The sequence below is a fragment of the Hippocampus guttulatus genome, chromosome 21, assembly GCF_054856545.1.
Source record: "Hippocampus guttulatus isolate MCC_2025c chromosome 21, RoL_Hgut_1.0, whole genome shotgun sequence".
NCBI lineage: Eukaryota > Metazoa > Chordata > Actinopteri > Syngnathiformes > Syngnathidae > Hippocampus > Hippocampus guttulatus.
This window is the reverse complement of record NC_141281.1, coordinates 8,790,824-8,809,220: the sequence shown is the minus strand read 5'-3', so window position 1 is coordinate 8,809,220 and position 18,397 is coordinate 8,790,824. Positions and strand designations below refer to the sequence as shown.

The 18,397-nt window shown below is 44.3% G+C and overlaps 1 protein-coding gene across 1 annotated transcript in view; it reads right to left on the bottom strand.

The window, feature by feature from the left end:
• Positions 1-18,397, bottom strand: part of LOC147187008 (cadherin-12-like) — a 73,620-nt gene that overhangs the window by 31,650 nt on the left and 23,573 nt on the right. Inside the window, exons 3-6 of the mRNA XM_086101918.1 lie at positions 11,352-11,646; positions 5,468-5,587; positions 2,564-2,731; positions 282-469 (exon numbers count right to left, since the gene is read on the bottom strand). Coding sequence (XP_085958044.1) covers positions 282-469; positions 2,564-2,731; positions 5,468-5,587; positions 11,352-11,646 — 771 coding nt within the window. The remainder of the gene's footprint in view (positions 1-281; positions 470-2,563; positions 2,732-5,467; positions 5,588-11,351; positions 11,647-18,397) is intronic.

The following is an 18,397-nucleotide window of genomic DNA, read 5'->3' as shown; positions in this document are numbered from 1 at the left end:
CTTTCGATGAAGTCAAACATGTATTATACATCAGGAACGTCTTCTATATTTCACCTCGCAGCCTCACTGTCCTCCATAGAAAAATTATGTAGTCATCTTAAAGCGGTTTTGTACCACTAAAATAATGCTCGCAATATAAATAAATAGGGGGTTAAAATACATTGAGCCCGCTGAATCATTTCAAAAGCAGCTGAAGTTCAAGTTCACTCTCCATGACAACAAAATCAAAGCGCTGCACGTTTAAATTAAAAAAAAAAAAAAATTCTCAGAAGGCCACTCACCCGCTTGAGGATGATGACGCCATCTTGGTTGTGGTCGTTGGTGGTGATGTCAAACATGGCGCCGCCGTCGCCCGGCACGATGGTGTACTCCACTTCGGCATTCCTGCCCACATCCAAGTCGTGGGCCTTAATCCTGCCCACGGCCGAGCCCACCGCCGACGACTCGGGAACGCGCAAGTGGAAGAAACCTGCAAACGTTTTGTCATGCTAAGATCAGCCAATATCAACGTCTGTTGGCGACTAATATTTCCCCTTTGGCGCACCGGTGCAAAAGTCGAGCGCACCCAATTTTTTCCCACCACATCACATTCAACAATGCAGTTTTAGAAATTGCCGTTGAGAAATTAGGATGCCAGGACCCCCAAATTGTTTCAGTCTCAAGCTCTCTATTCCTTTTTTTTTTTTTTTCATGCATGAACACAAACTCGAGTGTTTTTGCCAGACCCGAACAAACCCCCGTTGATTGTTATCACACAAACACATACACACACACGCTCTCATTTGTTATTCCTCAGTTTGACCTCCGTGTTGATCCGAGGCGCAAGATGGAGCTTCCGGAATGAATCTGGCAGTAATTTGCCTGCTAAATAATTAAGAACTCTGAAGGTCAGGTGTTGATTTTCAAAGTTTTGGCAACGTTTTCTATGTGGATGTAGAACACCCTTGTTCTTTGGAAAACGTCCGGGGTTTTTTTCTGAAATAAGTGATCGTTCCAAGGCAAAAGTAGAACTCTTTGTCCAGCTAAACTGTCATCAGGGCTTGTGGGGACATATTCGGCAGAGTACAGAAGCATCGACACGTGGCGCCAATCTTTGTGCTGTGACAGAATTATGGAAAAAGCAACTTTTTGCTTTCCACAGCACGGCTCCATTTACATTCCGGGGGCGCTCGGCGAGCAGTGTGGCTCACTGCGGAGGTTTGCGCTTTGCTGTTGTATGCTTACTGCTGCTGTGCACACAGTCCCCGACATTAGCCAGAGCCCAAAACACACCAGTGACTTTACAGAAATTGATTTTTTTTAACCACTTTGACCTGCTGATTGAAAGAGGCGAATTCATGAGGTTTAGCAACCTACAAAAATAAATAGTGAAGTCACATTATTGTGCTTAAACGCAGTGAGTCAGCCCACCCCTCAGTGCATCTTGCTAAAACCTAAATCTAAATATAGAAGGATGCTCCACGAGCGACAACAACGGCCAGCCGACAAGCTTTATTTACCGGAGCTTGTCGGCGCAGCCATGCGAAGACAAGTCGACCTTTTGCGCGTCATTGGGACAAACTGTGTAATTACGTATGCCGTGACTGTGGCGGAAACTTTTGGAAAGGCCAAACTCAAGTTTCGAACCATCTGGCTCTGGTCGTCCACCGAGCGGTCAGGTCCAGTCAAGGGCTTGGACTTGGTTGTCAAATGCTGACGTGTCTTGTATGTGTTGGCGGCTACGTCATTAGCAAAACAATTTTGCCTAAATGTCTGCTAGCTTAATGCTAACAAACAGTATTGGAGTCTTTGTTATATAACCCTTTAGACAATGGCCATTTGAACACTGTAGACAGACAATACTTGGCAAGTTTATATTCTTTATCCTCCGCAAAAAATTACCATTATTACTGCAGTTTACTGAGTTGTAAGTGCAGTCGCAATTGCTTTACGGATATCTTGTTATACTGCCCCCAGATGGCCAAAATGAGCAAAACGTGGCAACATTTAAATTCTTTACATTGCATAGAATTTTATTAGTCTTATTTGCTTTTATATATTTTTTAGAGTTGTATGTTTTTTAGCTTAAACATGACCCAAAAGAGGCAGTGAAAGAACCACAGTTTCAACTTTGCATTACCAGCAACACGTTGCGCTTTTGGTCGTCACTTAATTCATCGATTGTCGTAGTCCGGATTGCTTTTCTGAAGCGGCGGCGTTGCATCAGGAAGTGTATTGGGCACGCCATCGCAGTCATTCAAAGAAATTTTGTGAGAGGACAACTTTGAGTGATAATTGACTGATGGACTGATGGAGTGCCGTTCGACTCGGCACTCAAGTAAGGAGTTAATGTGGTTTTTTTTTTTTGAGTGACAACAGAGTGCTCCATCATAACGTCATTGACGCTGCGTGGTTGAAATGACACATTCCAAGATGTTGTGTGTCACAAGTGGGGAATGCGTTTGACTTGAATCTACTGGTCCAAACTTTATTTCCGCCAAAGTGAACAGAAGAGGCATGAACTGGAAACCACTATTTTCAAATCAAGTTTGTGTCAAAATGGTTCAAAACCGGCGCCACTCACTTTTGGAAAACCTGGGCGGGTTGTCGTTGACGTCGGTGAGGGTGATGTTGACGACGGTGGTGCCGGCCAGCCCCCCCAGTTGCCCCCCCATGTCCTTGGCCTGGATTAGCACCTGGTACTGCTCCTTCACCTCTCTGTCCATATTGGGCAAGGCCGTCTTGATCACACCTGCGGCACAGCACAAGCACAAATGTCAGCGCCGGGCGGACTGGCATTTAAAGGAACAGAGTGGAACTATATAAAAGCCAGCCAAGTGCGCGTCCATGCCTGCCGCACATTTTTATTTCACCTGGGGAGGAGGAATAGAGGTCGCTTGACAAACTTGACATTCAAACGGCGCACTGTAGCCAAGACTTGCAGTGATTCACTTGAAGATCACACGGTGTCCGTGCTGCGCGTTTGTGGACAGATCAAATCTGACCAAGATTAAATATTCTCAAATCAGGGCAACGTGCGCATTGTCGACTGCAAAAGCTTCGTACTTGTTTTGTTTACAAGCCTAAAGGTATTAAATATTTTATTACAGGTGAGGCATAGGTTTCGCTTAATGTAATCATTCAAGAGGTGTACTGTTGGTGGTATAAAAACACTAGCATAATATATCATAATGCTTTCTGAGGGTAGTTGTTAAGTGTGTACCTGGCAGGTAAATTAATATATTAATATATGCAGCTGCATTTACACTTGGGGCTGAATTCACTTCTGTTGGCAGTTTATTCCATTTGATCGCAGCATAATGGCTAAATGCTGCTTCACCATGTTCACGTAAATTCAGAATTCTGGGCTTCACTCACTGACCCGAAGTCAGCAGATCTTAGAACCCTACTGGGTTTTATATTCCATTAGTATTTTATTCCGACGTGAATGGAAGAGTTTTCAATGAAGAATTTTAAGGGGAGAAATGCTTAAAATACGCATAAAGTGAACATAAATGTCATTTACATTTGACACCCTACAACGTGTTGTCGCTAACGCCCCAAAAACATAGATGCCTTCTTCATCCAACAACGTTCTCATTCCTTCGCATGCCTACATGTTCAAGCCACCAAAATATATCCACTTAAAGCCTCCGGTGACTGAAATATATCCCACTGAGCTGCCGCGGGGCTATCCACACTGCGCGGTGTGGAAGCTAGCTAGCTTAGCCAAGAGTTTTCTGGGGCTCCTCATGGTCAGTGATGGGCGGCGGGCTCATCACCTCCTCTCGTGGGAATTTAAATAACAACACTGAGCACTTCTGTTCGTAACCAGGGAAAATTTTTGAGCTATGTGTGTGTGTGTGTGTGTGTGTGTAGAGTAGCAAGCTAGCTCACAGCAGCTAGCTAGCTCACAGCACACCAGCTAACAAAGCGATACGAATTACTTTAAAGTGAAGCTGTGAAATGTTGATTTATGTATGCTTGGTAATATTTGAGTTCAATTTTACAAAGTCCACGTTTCAGAGAATGTGTGTCCCTGTGAGTTGGAAACCCAGAATTGAGATTTTTTTTCAATTCCGAGTATACCTGTGAAGATAATTTCACAAAAGCCCAATTTGGCTTTCTTCCCACCTGTTGATTGCCGACCAGCGTTTGCACGGATAGACGGGACGCCCAGTCGGGAACATATTTATTCTCGCAGCATGATTTGCGCTTGTAGTTGCCGTTGTCTTGCCATCCCGCCTCAGTGGGTGTCCTGCAGTGAGTGGCAACACCTTCCACCTGTGTCGTCGTGGTGATATGCATGAAGGTATTTTATGACACCGAGAGCTGTCCCGCGTGTCCCGCTGCCGGCAAAAGTCTCTTTTAAAGGGGGACACATTATGGAAATGTGACTTTTTAATAGCTCGTACACAAATAGCGGTGTGTCTGGAGTACGTGCGTAAGCCATGAAGTGTGAAATTAAATAACAACATTAAAATCTTTTATCAGCCTTTTTTCAGAAAATGTGTCTGCGAGTGAATTTTGCTGAGTAGTACGGGGACTAATTTACATATCGGGCTCTATTTTTGTGCACCCGCGTGGCGTAACTCTGAAACAGAGGTGGGTGGGACGTTGTTGATATTTTCACAGTGAATTCAAAATTGAATGTTACACATGCTCTTATTATTTGTTTTAGCAATGGCAAAATCAGTTTCAAATAATGGATTAAAAAAAAAATCCAAACCAATCCTCCTTTAAATTCTGTACTTTAAAAAAAAAAAAAAAAACAACTCCCCCTTTCCTGCCACCCAGCTGCCAATCCACAAGCTTTTACCGCCGTTCTGCTGCATTGACTGCAACAGAATGTGAGCGTAAACAACGAAATAAATAACCGCAGTAATGTTTCGGCGTAATTGTGTTTGGGCATCTTCAAACGTCAGTCGTAAACAATTGTTAGGCAGTCAGCAACAAAAGCGGAGAAGTGATGAGACGTTGAATGGTAGACATCTGGAAGCTGCCGGGTCACTAATTTGTTGAATTGTGCTTCACATAAAAGGATGGAAACAATTAGGGAGGTTCGATACCACTTTGTTTTGGAGTTTTCGTTTTTTGAGTACTCACTGAGTCGTGATGCCTCAAGTACTTTTGATATATCAAATTTAATTTCACACAATGACAAAAAAATAAAAGAAAATTGTGAAGAAAGCCTTTTCTTTCTGACGCACATCACACAAGTCACATTCATTTATTTTTTCCCTTTAAGTATCGGCAGCTGGAATCGCAGCCTCGACGAGTACTCGCTGACTGATATCAGTACCGGCCCATAACACACAATGCAGGTAACTGCCAGACGAATAAAATGCACTAAAAAAATTAAAACGCTACTTTAGCATCGCACAGCTTCATACAGTGAGCGAGGAATTAAAAAAACAAAAGAAGCATCGATGATTCTTCCTCAGACCGCAATTTGGGAATGACTGCGGACATAGTTAAGAGCCGTTACCGGTTTTGGGGTCCACTGAGAAGTAGGGCTGTCCGTGCAGGATGCTGTACACCACTCTGGCGCTGTTCCCGTATGTCGGGTCGTCGGCGTCGGTGGCCGTCACCTGCGTCACGTAAGTCCCTGCGGCCACACACAAACAAAAACAGAAATAACACACACCTGATGTTATTCATTGCCCTTGAGAAATTGGGAAGAGCCAAACTTTGGCGCAAAGCATAAACACGTCGAACAGTTCTTTCTAGTCTCCCAGTTGGGCTGCATCCAGAGCGGCCTGTTGACGAAATAAAGAGGAGGACACCGAGGAAAATAAAGAGGCAGACTTGCCAACGCTGTTTGCATGGCAGCCGTCCAAGCAGCGTAATTACACGTTGGATCCACCTCGCCTAACGTCATTATTTGCCGTGGCTTTTCAATTAGAAATAAGCGTGTTTTTTAAATCGTTTTATCATAGTAAACATACGGAGGCCATGGAATGACTTGTGGCGTTGCGTCCTGGAAATTATAATGAAGTACGCGGGCGATTACGAGCAAAGCCGATATGGCGGCTGAGAAAGACTATTGCAATGCAAAAAAAAAAAAAAAAGTGTTACTTTTTCGCTCTCCCTGAATGTTACAGTGGGTTTCATTTCCCCCTTTAATGAGTTGGATTACGTTTATGATGACGATGATGCATTTTTAAAAAAAATCAATAAATGCATTAAAGGAATAAATTAGGAAATTAAGTTGAGTAACTTTTGCAAATAGGAAATGTGAAGAAAATTGTTGATGGAGAAGAGAGATTATATGCATTTTTTTTTTTTTTTACATGTACGCTTATTAAAAGTCAATGCAATGAAAATGTATTTTAATTCAAATTAATTACATTGTATAGTGGACCGCTGAAATGAAATTCAATCAAAACAAAGTGCATTTTGCCAACAGAAAATTAAATCAATCATGAGTAGAATGCCAATAAATATTTTAATTCAAAATGAACTGAAATAATGACATTTTAACATAAACAAAATCCCAAATCGTTTACTCTCAAAAGGTCATAAAAATAAATAAATACAATTAAATTCTTAAAAATTGACACTAGATTGCCAAATAAAAACATTTTTAATTTGAAACCAAGAAATATGATCCGTATGTGCAAAAATGCATCAATGTGTACCCTAAATATCGACTTCCTCATGTTCCTTTGGCTCAAAAGCTTATTTTCCTCAGCCAGTTTCATTTTTCGGGGTTTGAGGTGTACGTACCACCATGCGGGATTTGTGGACTGAAATCGATTTTTTTGTACTGATCTCATGATGCGGGTACTGATCAACCCCAAACGTTATCAATACTGTCCACGTACCCATGACAGGCGGGATGATATGCCCCATGCTAATCTGCCGCGAGCTGCATAGGAAACAAGCTTGCAACAAATGCCATTCAAACACAAAACCACTGCAGATTAGCGGCTAACAAAGCCACCTTTTGAAGCATCTCATCGTGCCGAGACCCCCAACGCGAGCAGAGGACGTCCCAAGTCCTCAGCTGTTCCCCCGTGTTTGCACTTCCTAAAATAGAACGTGTCCGCCGCAGGCCGCCAACAGTCCGAACAAGGTGAGACACCAAAAATTTTTAAAAACAAGCAACATTCTGCACTACAACAAGTTGGTAGTATGGTTTACTTCCAGCAACACATAGTCTGATTTGAGATGAGATTAATACTTAGGTAACATGATTTAAAAAAAATAAATTATAATAAGCATGAGAAACGCCTCGTAAGTGGCTTCCTCTCATTTCAACTTCACCCGATGAGACAACAATTAAGCGTCGACGCGGCGGTCCACTCGGACATCCCGCCCCCGTTCCTGCCACAACTGACAGACGAGCCTAATAGCTCCGTGCACACTGCGGTGTTACCGCGGCAACTGCAGCCTGGAATAACTGCCGTGACTGACTCTTCACGTCAAAGTGACACACGGATTGCGCGCATCGGCTTTGTGTGTCTATGTGTGCGTGTGTGTGTGTGTGCGTTTAATATATAGGTATGTGCTTCAGTTGATTGTCACATTGTAACGGCGCGTACCATTAGGACAGACGAGGCGGAAATTACGCTGTTGACAAATGGATGGTATTAAACGCCTTCCATTGGAGCTGTTATTGAGAACTTTTGCAGGACAAAAGCATGAAAATATGGGACAATTTGATGCGGGACCCTGATTGCGAGCATCTTCGCAGTTCGGCGTTTGCGAATTTGCTGCGCGGGTTATTCGAGTGGTCTTATGTTCGTGAGGCCTGGCCTATCCCATAATTGTGGACGGGGCATGGCATCAAAGTTTGACGGTAACTTTTTAGAAAGCTCGGGAGTCTTTCGTAAATCACGGACAGATGCACAAACAAAATCTGGAATTTTTAAAAAAGTTTTGTTTTGAAGTATTCATGCTGGGCTCACTCCAGCACTTCGACAATTGCGATCGGAAACAATCGGAAACAGATGAGCAACACCAAACTTTTTTTGGTTGTTTTTTTTGGATAAATAGTTATGTGTGATCATATCCGTAAACTGTTGTCAATAAATGAGATTTTAATAATGACTGTCCTACAGAGAGGCAATCATTTCATGACTCGTTACAATTTATTGCCATCTCTAACCGAGTGTGCGCCGATATTTTAAAATGCGTCATGTCAATAAATCAATTATATTATTAAATCTTAGCGATAACAGGAAGGCTAAATCCACCAGACGTGTTGGCGGGATAATCAGTTTCGGCTAATTAGCCGCCTGTCAATCATCTCATTATCGGGAGCTGTGTTGTCGCGGCAACACAAGCGTCGACTCAAACGGTACCTTGCGGTAAACACTTGCGGCATGCGTTCTTCCCTCTTCATTTATTTATTTTGTTAGTTTGTTTGTTCCCGCACCGAGTGCGTCATTGGCATTCTGACTGAGGGGAGCTCATCTTCCGGCAAGTTACCTTGATCTGCTCTCACGGGGGATTGGATGTGAATCGCGGCCCCTCTCTCTACCTCAAATGTCACAAGTCCGCAGGGCGAGTGAAGCACCAGCTTTGCACGCCGGTTGTAGCTGACCGACAAATCCCCGAGCCAACTTCGTTGACTCGTCATCGTCACCTTCTGATCTGATTTAGCGGAGAGGACGCTGGGCCATGTCCGAGCGACGAGTAATACACAGTGCTAATGCCTTTGAGTGAAGCGCCTAAAGCGGGTTTGGAACCCCGGACCCAGTCTTCAAATACTACTTTGGAACCCTCACCTTGAGAGCTGAAGTTAACCGGGAAAGCCAACTGTCAGACCATAAACCCTGACAGGAAACCCGAATGAGAATCCTGCCAACCCAAACCGGAGGCCCTCATCTAAAACCTGAAACCAGTCTTCAAATCTAACTTTGAAATTCAAAATTAGCCTCATTTGAAGCCCACTTTGAAACCCTAACCTTGAATTGAAAACCCTGAATTTAAACCCCAACCCTTGTACGAAACCCTCCAACCTACCGATAATCCTACCGTATTTTCACGACCAAAAGGCGCACTTTAAAAGTCCTTTTTTCAAAAGAAATTTCTGCAAAATGGACAGGGCGCCTCATCATGCGGGTCGCTTTGTGTACAAGTTCCAAAACTCAGTGAATGCCTTTTTATGATGCGCCTGACGTGTCTGCTCGCACTGTTGGACGAGCTTTCGCGAAAGCCGGGCACATTTCTGAGTAGCCGCACGGCTACCTGACCGACTCTCACAATGACGCCAGGGAACTTGAACATTTCAGATACAGAAGATGAGGATCTCGATGGATTTGAGGATGAAGATCGATCAAAAAATAACGTGAAAACTTAAATATTTCAATAAAGTACAACTGAACTCCTTACCTACAACTGCCTTAAAAAAATGCTAGCGTGGAAGCATGCTACTGTATTTTTTTAAGCTAGTGTACGTTTTAGCATCAATATAGAAACAGCATCGGTAACTGACACTACGCCTTTTAAATACGGTGCGCCGTATGGTCATGGAAAATACGGTAACTGGAAACCGGAGTGCAATCTTGAAAAACACTCGCATAATTTCAAATTCTCACTTGAAACGCTAAACATGTCGGCCAAATCTTCCCATTGAAACTCTAATCCAGCCTTGAAACCCAAACCGTAGCTTGGAACCTGAAATCCAAATCCTCACACCGACCCTGGTTAGAAACATGACCCCGAAACCTGCTTCAGTCCCTTTTTCGGACCGTCTCCGTTCTAAATGTCTTTACCGTCTGTCTTGTTATCGCTTTAGGGAACTCCAGCGACACCATAAATCTACTCAACTTTTCTGCTGACTCTGCAGAAGTGTCATGTTTAGCATGCATTGACTTTGTCGGCGTGATCGCTGTCAATGATTTCGGCGGGTCCCGGGGCAGCAGAAAGGACTTGGGACAGCTCTGGATCGGTTTGGACTGACTCAGCAGAAGACAAGTAGAAACTGGACTTTTCAAGGCCATTTTGAATCTTCCCGAGGTTACGTTGACTGATGTCGCTGTGTTTTCATTCGAAACAAGAAAATGACCTGAATTATTTATTCCGACTCGCCTCCCTTTTGTCCTGAAGCCCGGAGGGCTTTGGGGACCTTGAAGACGATTTCACTTCTACAATTACAAACGTGCCTCCACATCTGCCGTGAAGGTCGGCTTTGCTTGAAAAAAAAAAAAACTGACGCTGAACACTGAAACTCTGAACAACGAGAGCTGGCTGCAGGAGAAACGAATCATTGTTGAAAGCACTCAAAAAATACACGACATTTAGAGCTCATCAACTTGGGGGCAGTTGCACTGATGGCAAACTAATTATGCACATTTGTCATTCGCTACTCTCCAGTCTGGACTTTTTCCTCGTGCCGTTATTTTATCTCCTTCGTCGACAATGTTTGTGTCAAGTCTGCATCAGGTGTTTCTTTTTGTAACCTGGGTGAACATGACACATTATAATCCTGCGTGAAAGCTACAACTTGAAATATATGAGACGACATCGAAAATTCTGCGGCGGCCGCCATTTTGACGATTGTATAGCTTCCGGCAAAATTTAGACACATCGCTGCCCAGCCAGTGCTTTCATTTGTAGCTTTCAGCAGAATTTTTCGGGGGGACGGGACGGGACAGGGATTCACCTACTGTTTATTAGTAGTTACACCTCATTGCCGCTGAAAATTAAAAGTGGCGTTCCCCAGGGCTCGGTTTGCATTTACTCCCTGTTGCTAGGATAATGAAGGCCAATGGAATATCATCATTCATTCCGGTGACACATCGACCTAGACATTACACAAGAAGCGCTTTGAATGCCAGGGAGATATAATTTCAGTTCAGAGCTAAGAAGATGGCCATAAAAATCTAAAATCTGGCTTTGTCCCTCAGATGTTCATGTTGCTACTCGTTTTTGTAACGTGGCCTCATGCGCAATCAATGACCCAAATTTCTTCTGTGGTTAAGTATATTTTATAAAATCCCTATACTGTGTAGAATGTCAGTCATCCAAAAGCTGACTCTACTTGGCTGTTGAAGACATTTCACCTTTGACCAAATAAAGTTTATTCAGATCTAAATCTTTAGTATGGTGTTGCACTGTTTATGATTCGGGTGGGTGTAGCGAGGCAATGTTTTTCTTTGTGATTGCCAGTTCAGGCCGGTAATGACAGTTATTTTCTGGGTAATGAACCGACCAAACATTTCACTTGTGAGTGGCCATTTTGCCCACAAAAAAAAAAAAATTGGATCGACAGTGAAACGTCTTCAACAACCAAGAAGAGTCTAGCTCCAAGTGTTTTGCGGAGCACTGTACCGCCTAATTTGGTCAGTTCGACTTCAAGACGCGCCCTCTGCCAATTCAACGCAAACATATCAAGAGACCAAAAGCGTTTGCTGCCTTACCCACGGGTGACATCTCAGGAACGGTGGCCCGGTACGGCCCTTCCAAGAACTTTGGCTCGTTGTCGTTGATGTCTTGCACCTTGATGACAAACTCAGACTCGGGCTCCAGGGGTCTGTTGCTGTTGAGGTCCACGGCCTGGGCACGTAACGTGTAGTAAGGCTTTTCCTCGCGGTCCAGACTGCGTAAGGCGTGAATGTCCCCCGTGGTTTGGTCAATGGTAAAAATGGAGCCGGCGCCTTCGCCCGACAGCGTGTACTTGACTGCGCTGTCGCCCTGATCCAGGTCTGTGTGCAGCTGCAAGACAAAAAATAAATAAATAAAAATAGGAGGACAGGTCCAGCGCTAACACTGACACGCGACTCAAAACGCTAAGCTCTGCAGACGCTGTCGAAAAGGGGGGGGGGGGGGGGAGCAAATGATTGCGCTGTCAGAATTTCCCATTGACTAATGAGGATAAATCTCTCATCAATGATACACGCTCGCTGCGGAGATTAAGACCTGAATTCCATTCGTGTGCGACACGGACGCTCAACAACAAAGGACGACTTCACAGCGAACGGACCGCAGTGACCGATGAGCTGCCGTCTTTCTCGTGCTTTCTTTCTGGTGGTTTTTGTCGACACATCTCGCGCCAAGCAAAGTTGCTTCAGATCCAAGTCATCAAAGCGAAGGTTCGTTCAGGAGTCAATGTCCTCTTATGAGCTTCTGATGTCTTAATCGTTGACCTTTTCTCAATATTCAAGTTCAGCTAGTGAGTGACTAACACGCTTGGTTGTTCACTGGGCTAGCATGGGCGTGGTCACGATTCCTAACGATAATATCCATCCATCCAAACAAGGTTGACATTTTGAATGACCGACATCTTTGGGATTTAGAGGACGGGGCGTAAAACAGCGATTGATATTGATGAGGCTAAAAACGAAGAGAAGCTAACATGCTAACAGGGACTTGGAGAATTAGCCGGGTGGGGAACAGACGGCAAAAGTGGACTTAGTCCGACGCACACTTTACGAACTATTTGGTGCCAACGACACAATGATCTCATGTGATTTGTAAGACCATGAAAGCTAAGCTATACCTTGATGAATTACAAAATGCCACATGACTTTTGAAACACATTTGACAGGTTGGTTGAAGCCCTTTGCATTGCGCGAGGCTATTGTGCTTTTCTTGCCCTCTTTTTTATTTTATTTTATTTTTTTTATTTGAGGCTTCAATGGCTCAGCAGATTAAAAAAAAAAGGCTAACGATGTTAGCGTGGTCTCGTCTTGTGATGTTTGTGCCTTTGTATGATGCGGAAAAAAAAAACGGCAATCATCTGACAGATGCGTCTTTTCTGTTGCCTCGAATCAAAGATTGCCGTCTCCTGTGGGCATTCTTTGGCTGTCAGACGGTGAGTTTAAGAGCGTCTTTGCTCTCGGGTGTTCTCCTGAAACGTGCACGCTCAGGTTTGTAAGTTTTTAATAAAACACAGTGTCGGTTGCAGGGTGCTGAACAGATTGGAGAGGCATACCCGCAGGGGGAAGAACTTACAAATTTGCCAAGCTGTTTTTGCTTCATTTACCACCCACACTTATTGTTTGGTGGGTTTTATTCCTTTTTTTTTTTTTCATGTGGACTCGACCGCCACAGATGCTAATAGGTACATGAAAGCGCTTTGCTGGGGACTTTGCTCGCGGCGCGTTGCAAATCCTACAGACGGACTGTTGCAAGCGCCGGCGCGCTAATCGTCCTGCGAGTGACTTTACAATCACACCAAGTAAAGTGCAACATCTGCGGAGTCTTACGCAATTGGGCGGGAGAGGGCTGCAATGGAAAGGCTTGTAAAAAGAAAAAATAAAGTTTTTTTTTTTTGCTCCCTGCAAAGTGAAAAGGGGTAACAGAAAATCTATATTTTTTGACTCTTCAATCATGTCTCCTGTGTGTGCCAATGTATTCCTCATTTGAAACACTTGATTTTCCTTTTCCTTAAATTAATGACACCCCCCCCCCTCTCATTCATTACAAGCCAATGCCATTTCGTGTAAAAATTAATGAGGTGACAGGCTTGTTTCTTTTTTTTCCCCATTTGCATTTCTGATTCAGCGATAAGAGGAAATTTGCAGGTAGTGTGGCGCACAAAAAAAAAAAGCTTTCATTTGTCCAAACTCAATTTCAAAAATCATTTCATCACAATTTTGGAAAAAAATGAATGTTTAATCAGGCAAACAGCCTGATTAAACATTCAGCTTGTAAAGCTCCTCTTGATGTTACTTGCCCGTCCCGTTGTTCTACAGGGGCAATAGGCTTTGTTACCATGACGACGGGGACAGTGGAAATGGGACATGGTCACGAGTTGACAACCTGTAGTCTGACGGCAAAGGTGTAAAAGAACAATTTTCCTTGGTGGAGGCAACACTGCAAAAATGTAACCGTCAAAAACACGGACACGTTGGCAAACACAGATCGACACGTCGCTGATAATGTTTTCTAATGCTAATCCGTTCTAAAAACGCAGCGCTGTTTACGTTCTCCATCCGTCATTTAATTCACAAAAGTCAGAATGGCTTCCTCACAAAACGCATTTCCATAAATAGTGAGACGCAGAGATTGGCACAGTTGTTTTAAGCAACTGGGCATTTTCTGCAGTATGCGTCCCCTATATATATTTTTTTCTCCCATTAATTGCAGCCAACCTATATAATGCTCACAATAGTCCAGGAATATGAATATGAAGCATGATATCCATATTGATCGAGTTCCCGGCCATGGGAGATAGTCGTGCCTCATTCTCCAGTTAAGATGTGCACCAAGCGGCGCTTCTCATCTGCTATGCACAAAGGTTGCATATATTGATTCCTTTGACTGATTTTGGTGCAGAATGTAGGCAGCTTGTGTTAATAAAAAAAAAAAAAAAGCGTAATTGGATTTCTGCAGCCGGGATTATACGCTGCACCTCGAAGGAACACGTATGGGAAGCCTGGGAATGGGCCCATGAAGCCTGACCAATCAGGTTTGCTTCCACATGAGGTCTGAAAGGCCCTGCTTATTAACTCTTTTCCGTCAAGGGGGCGCTGTGCAATCGAGGGCTTTTTCATGACAGCAACGTCATGTCCATCTTGAGCAATGTGATCGAGAAAAACACTGCTCGAGCAAGTTTTCAATGATTTTAAATTTCAGAGTAAAGTTTTAAGATATGTCTGAAACGTTCCTGAAATGTTGATGTTGGGTTCCTAGTTTTGGGTTTAAACAAGAGAGTGCGTACAATTAGCTGATTTATTTATCTTTTCTATTTGCACTGGGCCCTTGGTTGCTAACCCTTTGTGACTAGCAAGGGTTCACCGTTTGTTCCGGTATCTATGCTAATAACCTTGTCATACGCTGCAAGACAACATGCTAGTTCACGCCGCAGATCCAATTAACGCCCGTGAAATAATCGATGGGAGATAAGACACCTGACGCGCTTGTTTGTTTACCCCTTGACGCTAGCTAGCTGCGGCGTGAGCGGCCGCTGTGCTAGCGCGGAAGTACAGTTAGGCGGCGGGAAAGCTCAGCCATCGGAAACGGCGCGGCGAGGTTATTATAGCAGATCGATATCAGCACGCGGGCCATTTCTCGGCGGCTGACACATCGCTATCTGTAGCCGCGTCACGCCTGCGCCGCCAGGCTTCGAGCGACTCTCTGCAGCACGTGGGCTGAAACGAGGTCTCGTATGAAAAACGTACATGCTATCTGAGTGTCGCGCGCGCGCGCGTGTGTGTGTGTGTGTGTGTGTGTGAAAGCGAGGCCACAAAATAGATATGACACGTAACTGGCTGTGTTAGCTCAGTGCCAAGCAAAGATGGAGAATTGAGTCACTGTTTTGATGACCTGTGACTTGAACAAAACTAAAAGACTTGAGACTCGACTTGGACTTGGGAGCGTGTGCCTCGGGACGTGACTTGAGTCACGATGAGCGTTCTATAATATAATATACTTTTTTTCAGATTATTTTTAGGGGGGTAGACCGTTGCTGTCTGCATTGGCTTCGTCCAACGCCAGCTATTTATACGAGTTTGTGTGTTTGTTGACAAAATGGACACATAGGTCAAGCATCCAAATGGCGCCTGTCGCCCTATCACGCCCGCCACATGCGACATTAGCAACCGTTATCGATCGGGTCGATGCCTTTTCTCATATCACACTTGATTAAGCAACGGGGGGCCTTCCCCCCCCGACGTGGAACTTAAATGTCAACGTACGGACAAGACAGACACATGTAAGTGAGACTAACGGCGATGCTGGAGTCTGTCCTGACAGGTGGTCAGATGATTTGGGGGTTGTTTGACTGGACTGGTATCCAGTCAAAAAAGAACAGCCAAGAAGAGTTCTGTCAGCGTAAAGGTGACATGTCCATATGTTGTTCGCTGTCTGCATAATTCCCGTGGTCCTCCCACAGATCCATCTTATTTAAGGATCATCAAACGGCTGATAAGTGGTGTCAGCGCATTAGCCATGCCGCTAGCCGGATGCCATTTCACAGATAAACGAGATGATTGTCAGGCTCGTCATGTCCGAGGTCAGCGACAAGCGCTGTGGGCAACAGTCTCCTCGCCTTGTTTTTGGATTAATTATTACGGTCTGTCTTATTTAAGGCCTTTAAGAAATGCAGCTTTTTGCCATCCGGTCACCGTAAACACGTTTTGGTCCGACGGGACACCTCATCTCCCGGAGCGTTTTACCACAGAATCCCAAAGCGCTTCAACTAAACCACATTTAATGGGCCGTGGAGGTAAAAGGTGCTCCGCTTCCTCTCTCATGACTCCTTATTGGAAGTGTAGATTCCATATAAATCTCAGCGGAGGCGGGAAGCGGGACGGGGAAGTGCCGTCAATAAAAGCCGGGGGTGGGGGGGGGGTGGTCATTCCGGGGAGCAAACAAGTCTGAAGGAGATGCAGCGCCGGCCTTTTGTCAAAGTGCTTTACTGACTTTTATTTAAATGAGCGACCTTTCGTCTTCTGGTGTCAGAAGCGTTGGCGCATCACCAGGTCAACACACTTCGGTGGACACTTTTTGGACATTTCCAAGGGCGGCCGCATTTCATGAAGTTGCAAGTTTGGTCCTGCTGGCTATCAACCTAGCCTGGTGCTAAGTGGCTAATAGTTTTGGAACGAAAAATGACGTTTGAAACGGTGATGATTCACATAAAATCAACCCAGGGTATCGTCAACATTTCGGAATTGGATTTTCGGATTTCTTTTTCTGAATTACAGAAACAGTAGTTTGATTGTACTGACTGATCAACTCTGATGCTAACTGGCTATTAGCTTAGATTTCCAGTTGAGAATTTGATACAATTCTCTTCAAGGTTCAGACTGGGCGACATCTTAAGACCTCAAATTGTGACGTTCCTTTGCTCTTTTACTTTCCCTTACCGAGGGTGCTTTTACCCCAAATCTGTCTCAATTAGTCTTATATAAACCCATCTCTGCTTCTCTTTTTGAAAGTCTCCTTCCTGCCGTGCACAGCTGTTACTCCAGATGTTCTTGGTGACTTTATCCCCAAAAGGTCATGTCCACAAGTTCTATGCCACCACCAGAATCTGACATCCAAAGCAAAGCCATCTTGGTATGGCTTCAAGTTTCCTTCAACATTTCAGGTTACTCCTTTCAATATTCCAACGACTTCTCCGAATTAATCAGAACGTAATTAACCCCGAATGAATCTAATTAATTTGACGATCCAAACTGACGCGACTCTCCTTCCGATCAATCAGAACCAAATGCGAGCGACTTAACGGCGGCGCTCGCTCAACCAAAGCGGTCGGTACGCTGACGTTTGCTCGCACATCATCAGTGTTCCGCGTGAGCTAATTGGCAGATTAACCCCCCTGACGTCCTTGACGCTTGAACCGCTAATGTGCGGTGATGTGGAGGACGTGCACCCTTGGACGTGCCGTGCTGTCAGTAGCGTAAATTGATTAATCGGAAAGAAGCAAAAAAAAAAAAAAAAAGAGCACCGCATTATAAGGCGCATACAATAGATGCTATAGTAGTGGCTGTGGTTGCGTTGTGCATCCACTAGATGGAGCTATGCTTAAGGGAATACAATACAATATAGCTTTATTCATACTGAGCTTTCACAACTGCTGCAGCTGTAACAACGCGCTTGAAAGAACTTTTAAATTACTACATCCAAGAAATCAGAATATTGATCGATATATAAGGCGCATCGGATTATAAAGCGCACTTGGAAAAAAAAAAAGAATGCTTTTATGTGCGCCTTATCGTGTGGAAAATACGGTACTTAAAACTCAATTTTGCAATAATATTTCCCCTGCAGATTTAACAATACTGCACGGCGGTGAAGCGTCTCCGGATGAGGTGAGTCTTTAAGAGGCCACATGTAAAACCAGCTTGAATACTTTAATCGGAGCGCGCGTGTTGCTGATAAAGATGGCGGCGGCGGCGCAACCTTATTTGCACCTTGGTGAGCCGCGATTAGCAGTGGCTGCTTGGTGTTTGCCTTCGCGTTTAGTGGCGGCTGTGCACAACGCAAACATATTAGCAATTATTAGTGCGCTAAGCAAATATGAAAACGTCACTTGGCTTGTAGCCACTTTGGTTAAATGAGGTCAGACGCGGCGCAACCGAGTGTAAATGCTTTCACGAGGAAATTTAGCAGATTTTCACATCTGATAAAGGTTGTTTTGCTCACACGCGTCCATTCCAGCTTGAGCGAACGGCATTTGGCGGCTTTTTCTCTGAGTGTGTTTTACTTGATACACGGCCAAAGAGCATCAAAGCATCCACTGATAATAGCGGGTAACCTCGCCTCAACACAATACGACGCTTTCACTTACAGAAAATGTATTTCTGCAGTGCAATATGCCCCCCCCCCCACCCTACTTTTTTTTTCTCTGTGATATTATTGCGCAATTCACCGGTGTTTTCTTACCTGGAATTTGAAATAAGACCAAACATAAGCATAAATAAATGTCAGAGGACATTTAGGGTGTGGAAAACATTTCCTAGTAGACCAACTGTGTGCATCCCAACTTTGGATTCAAAGTGACCTTCGCGTGTTT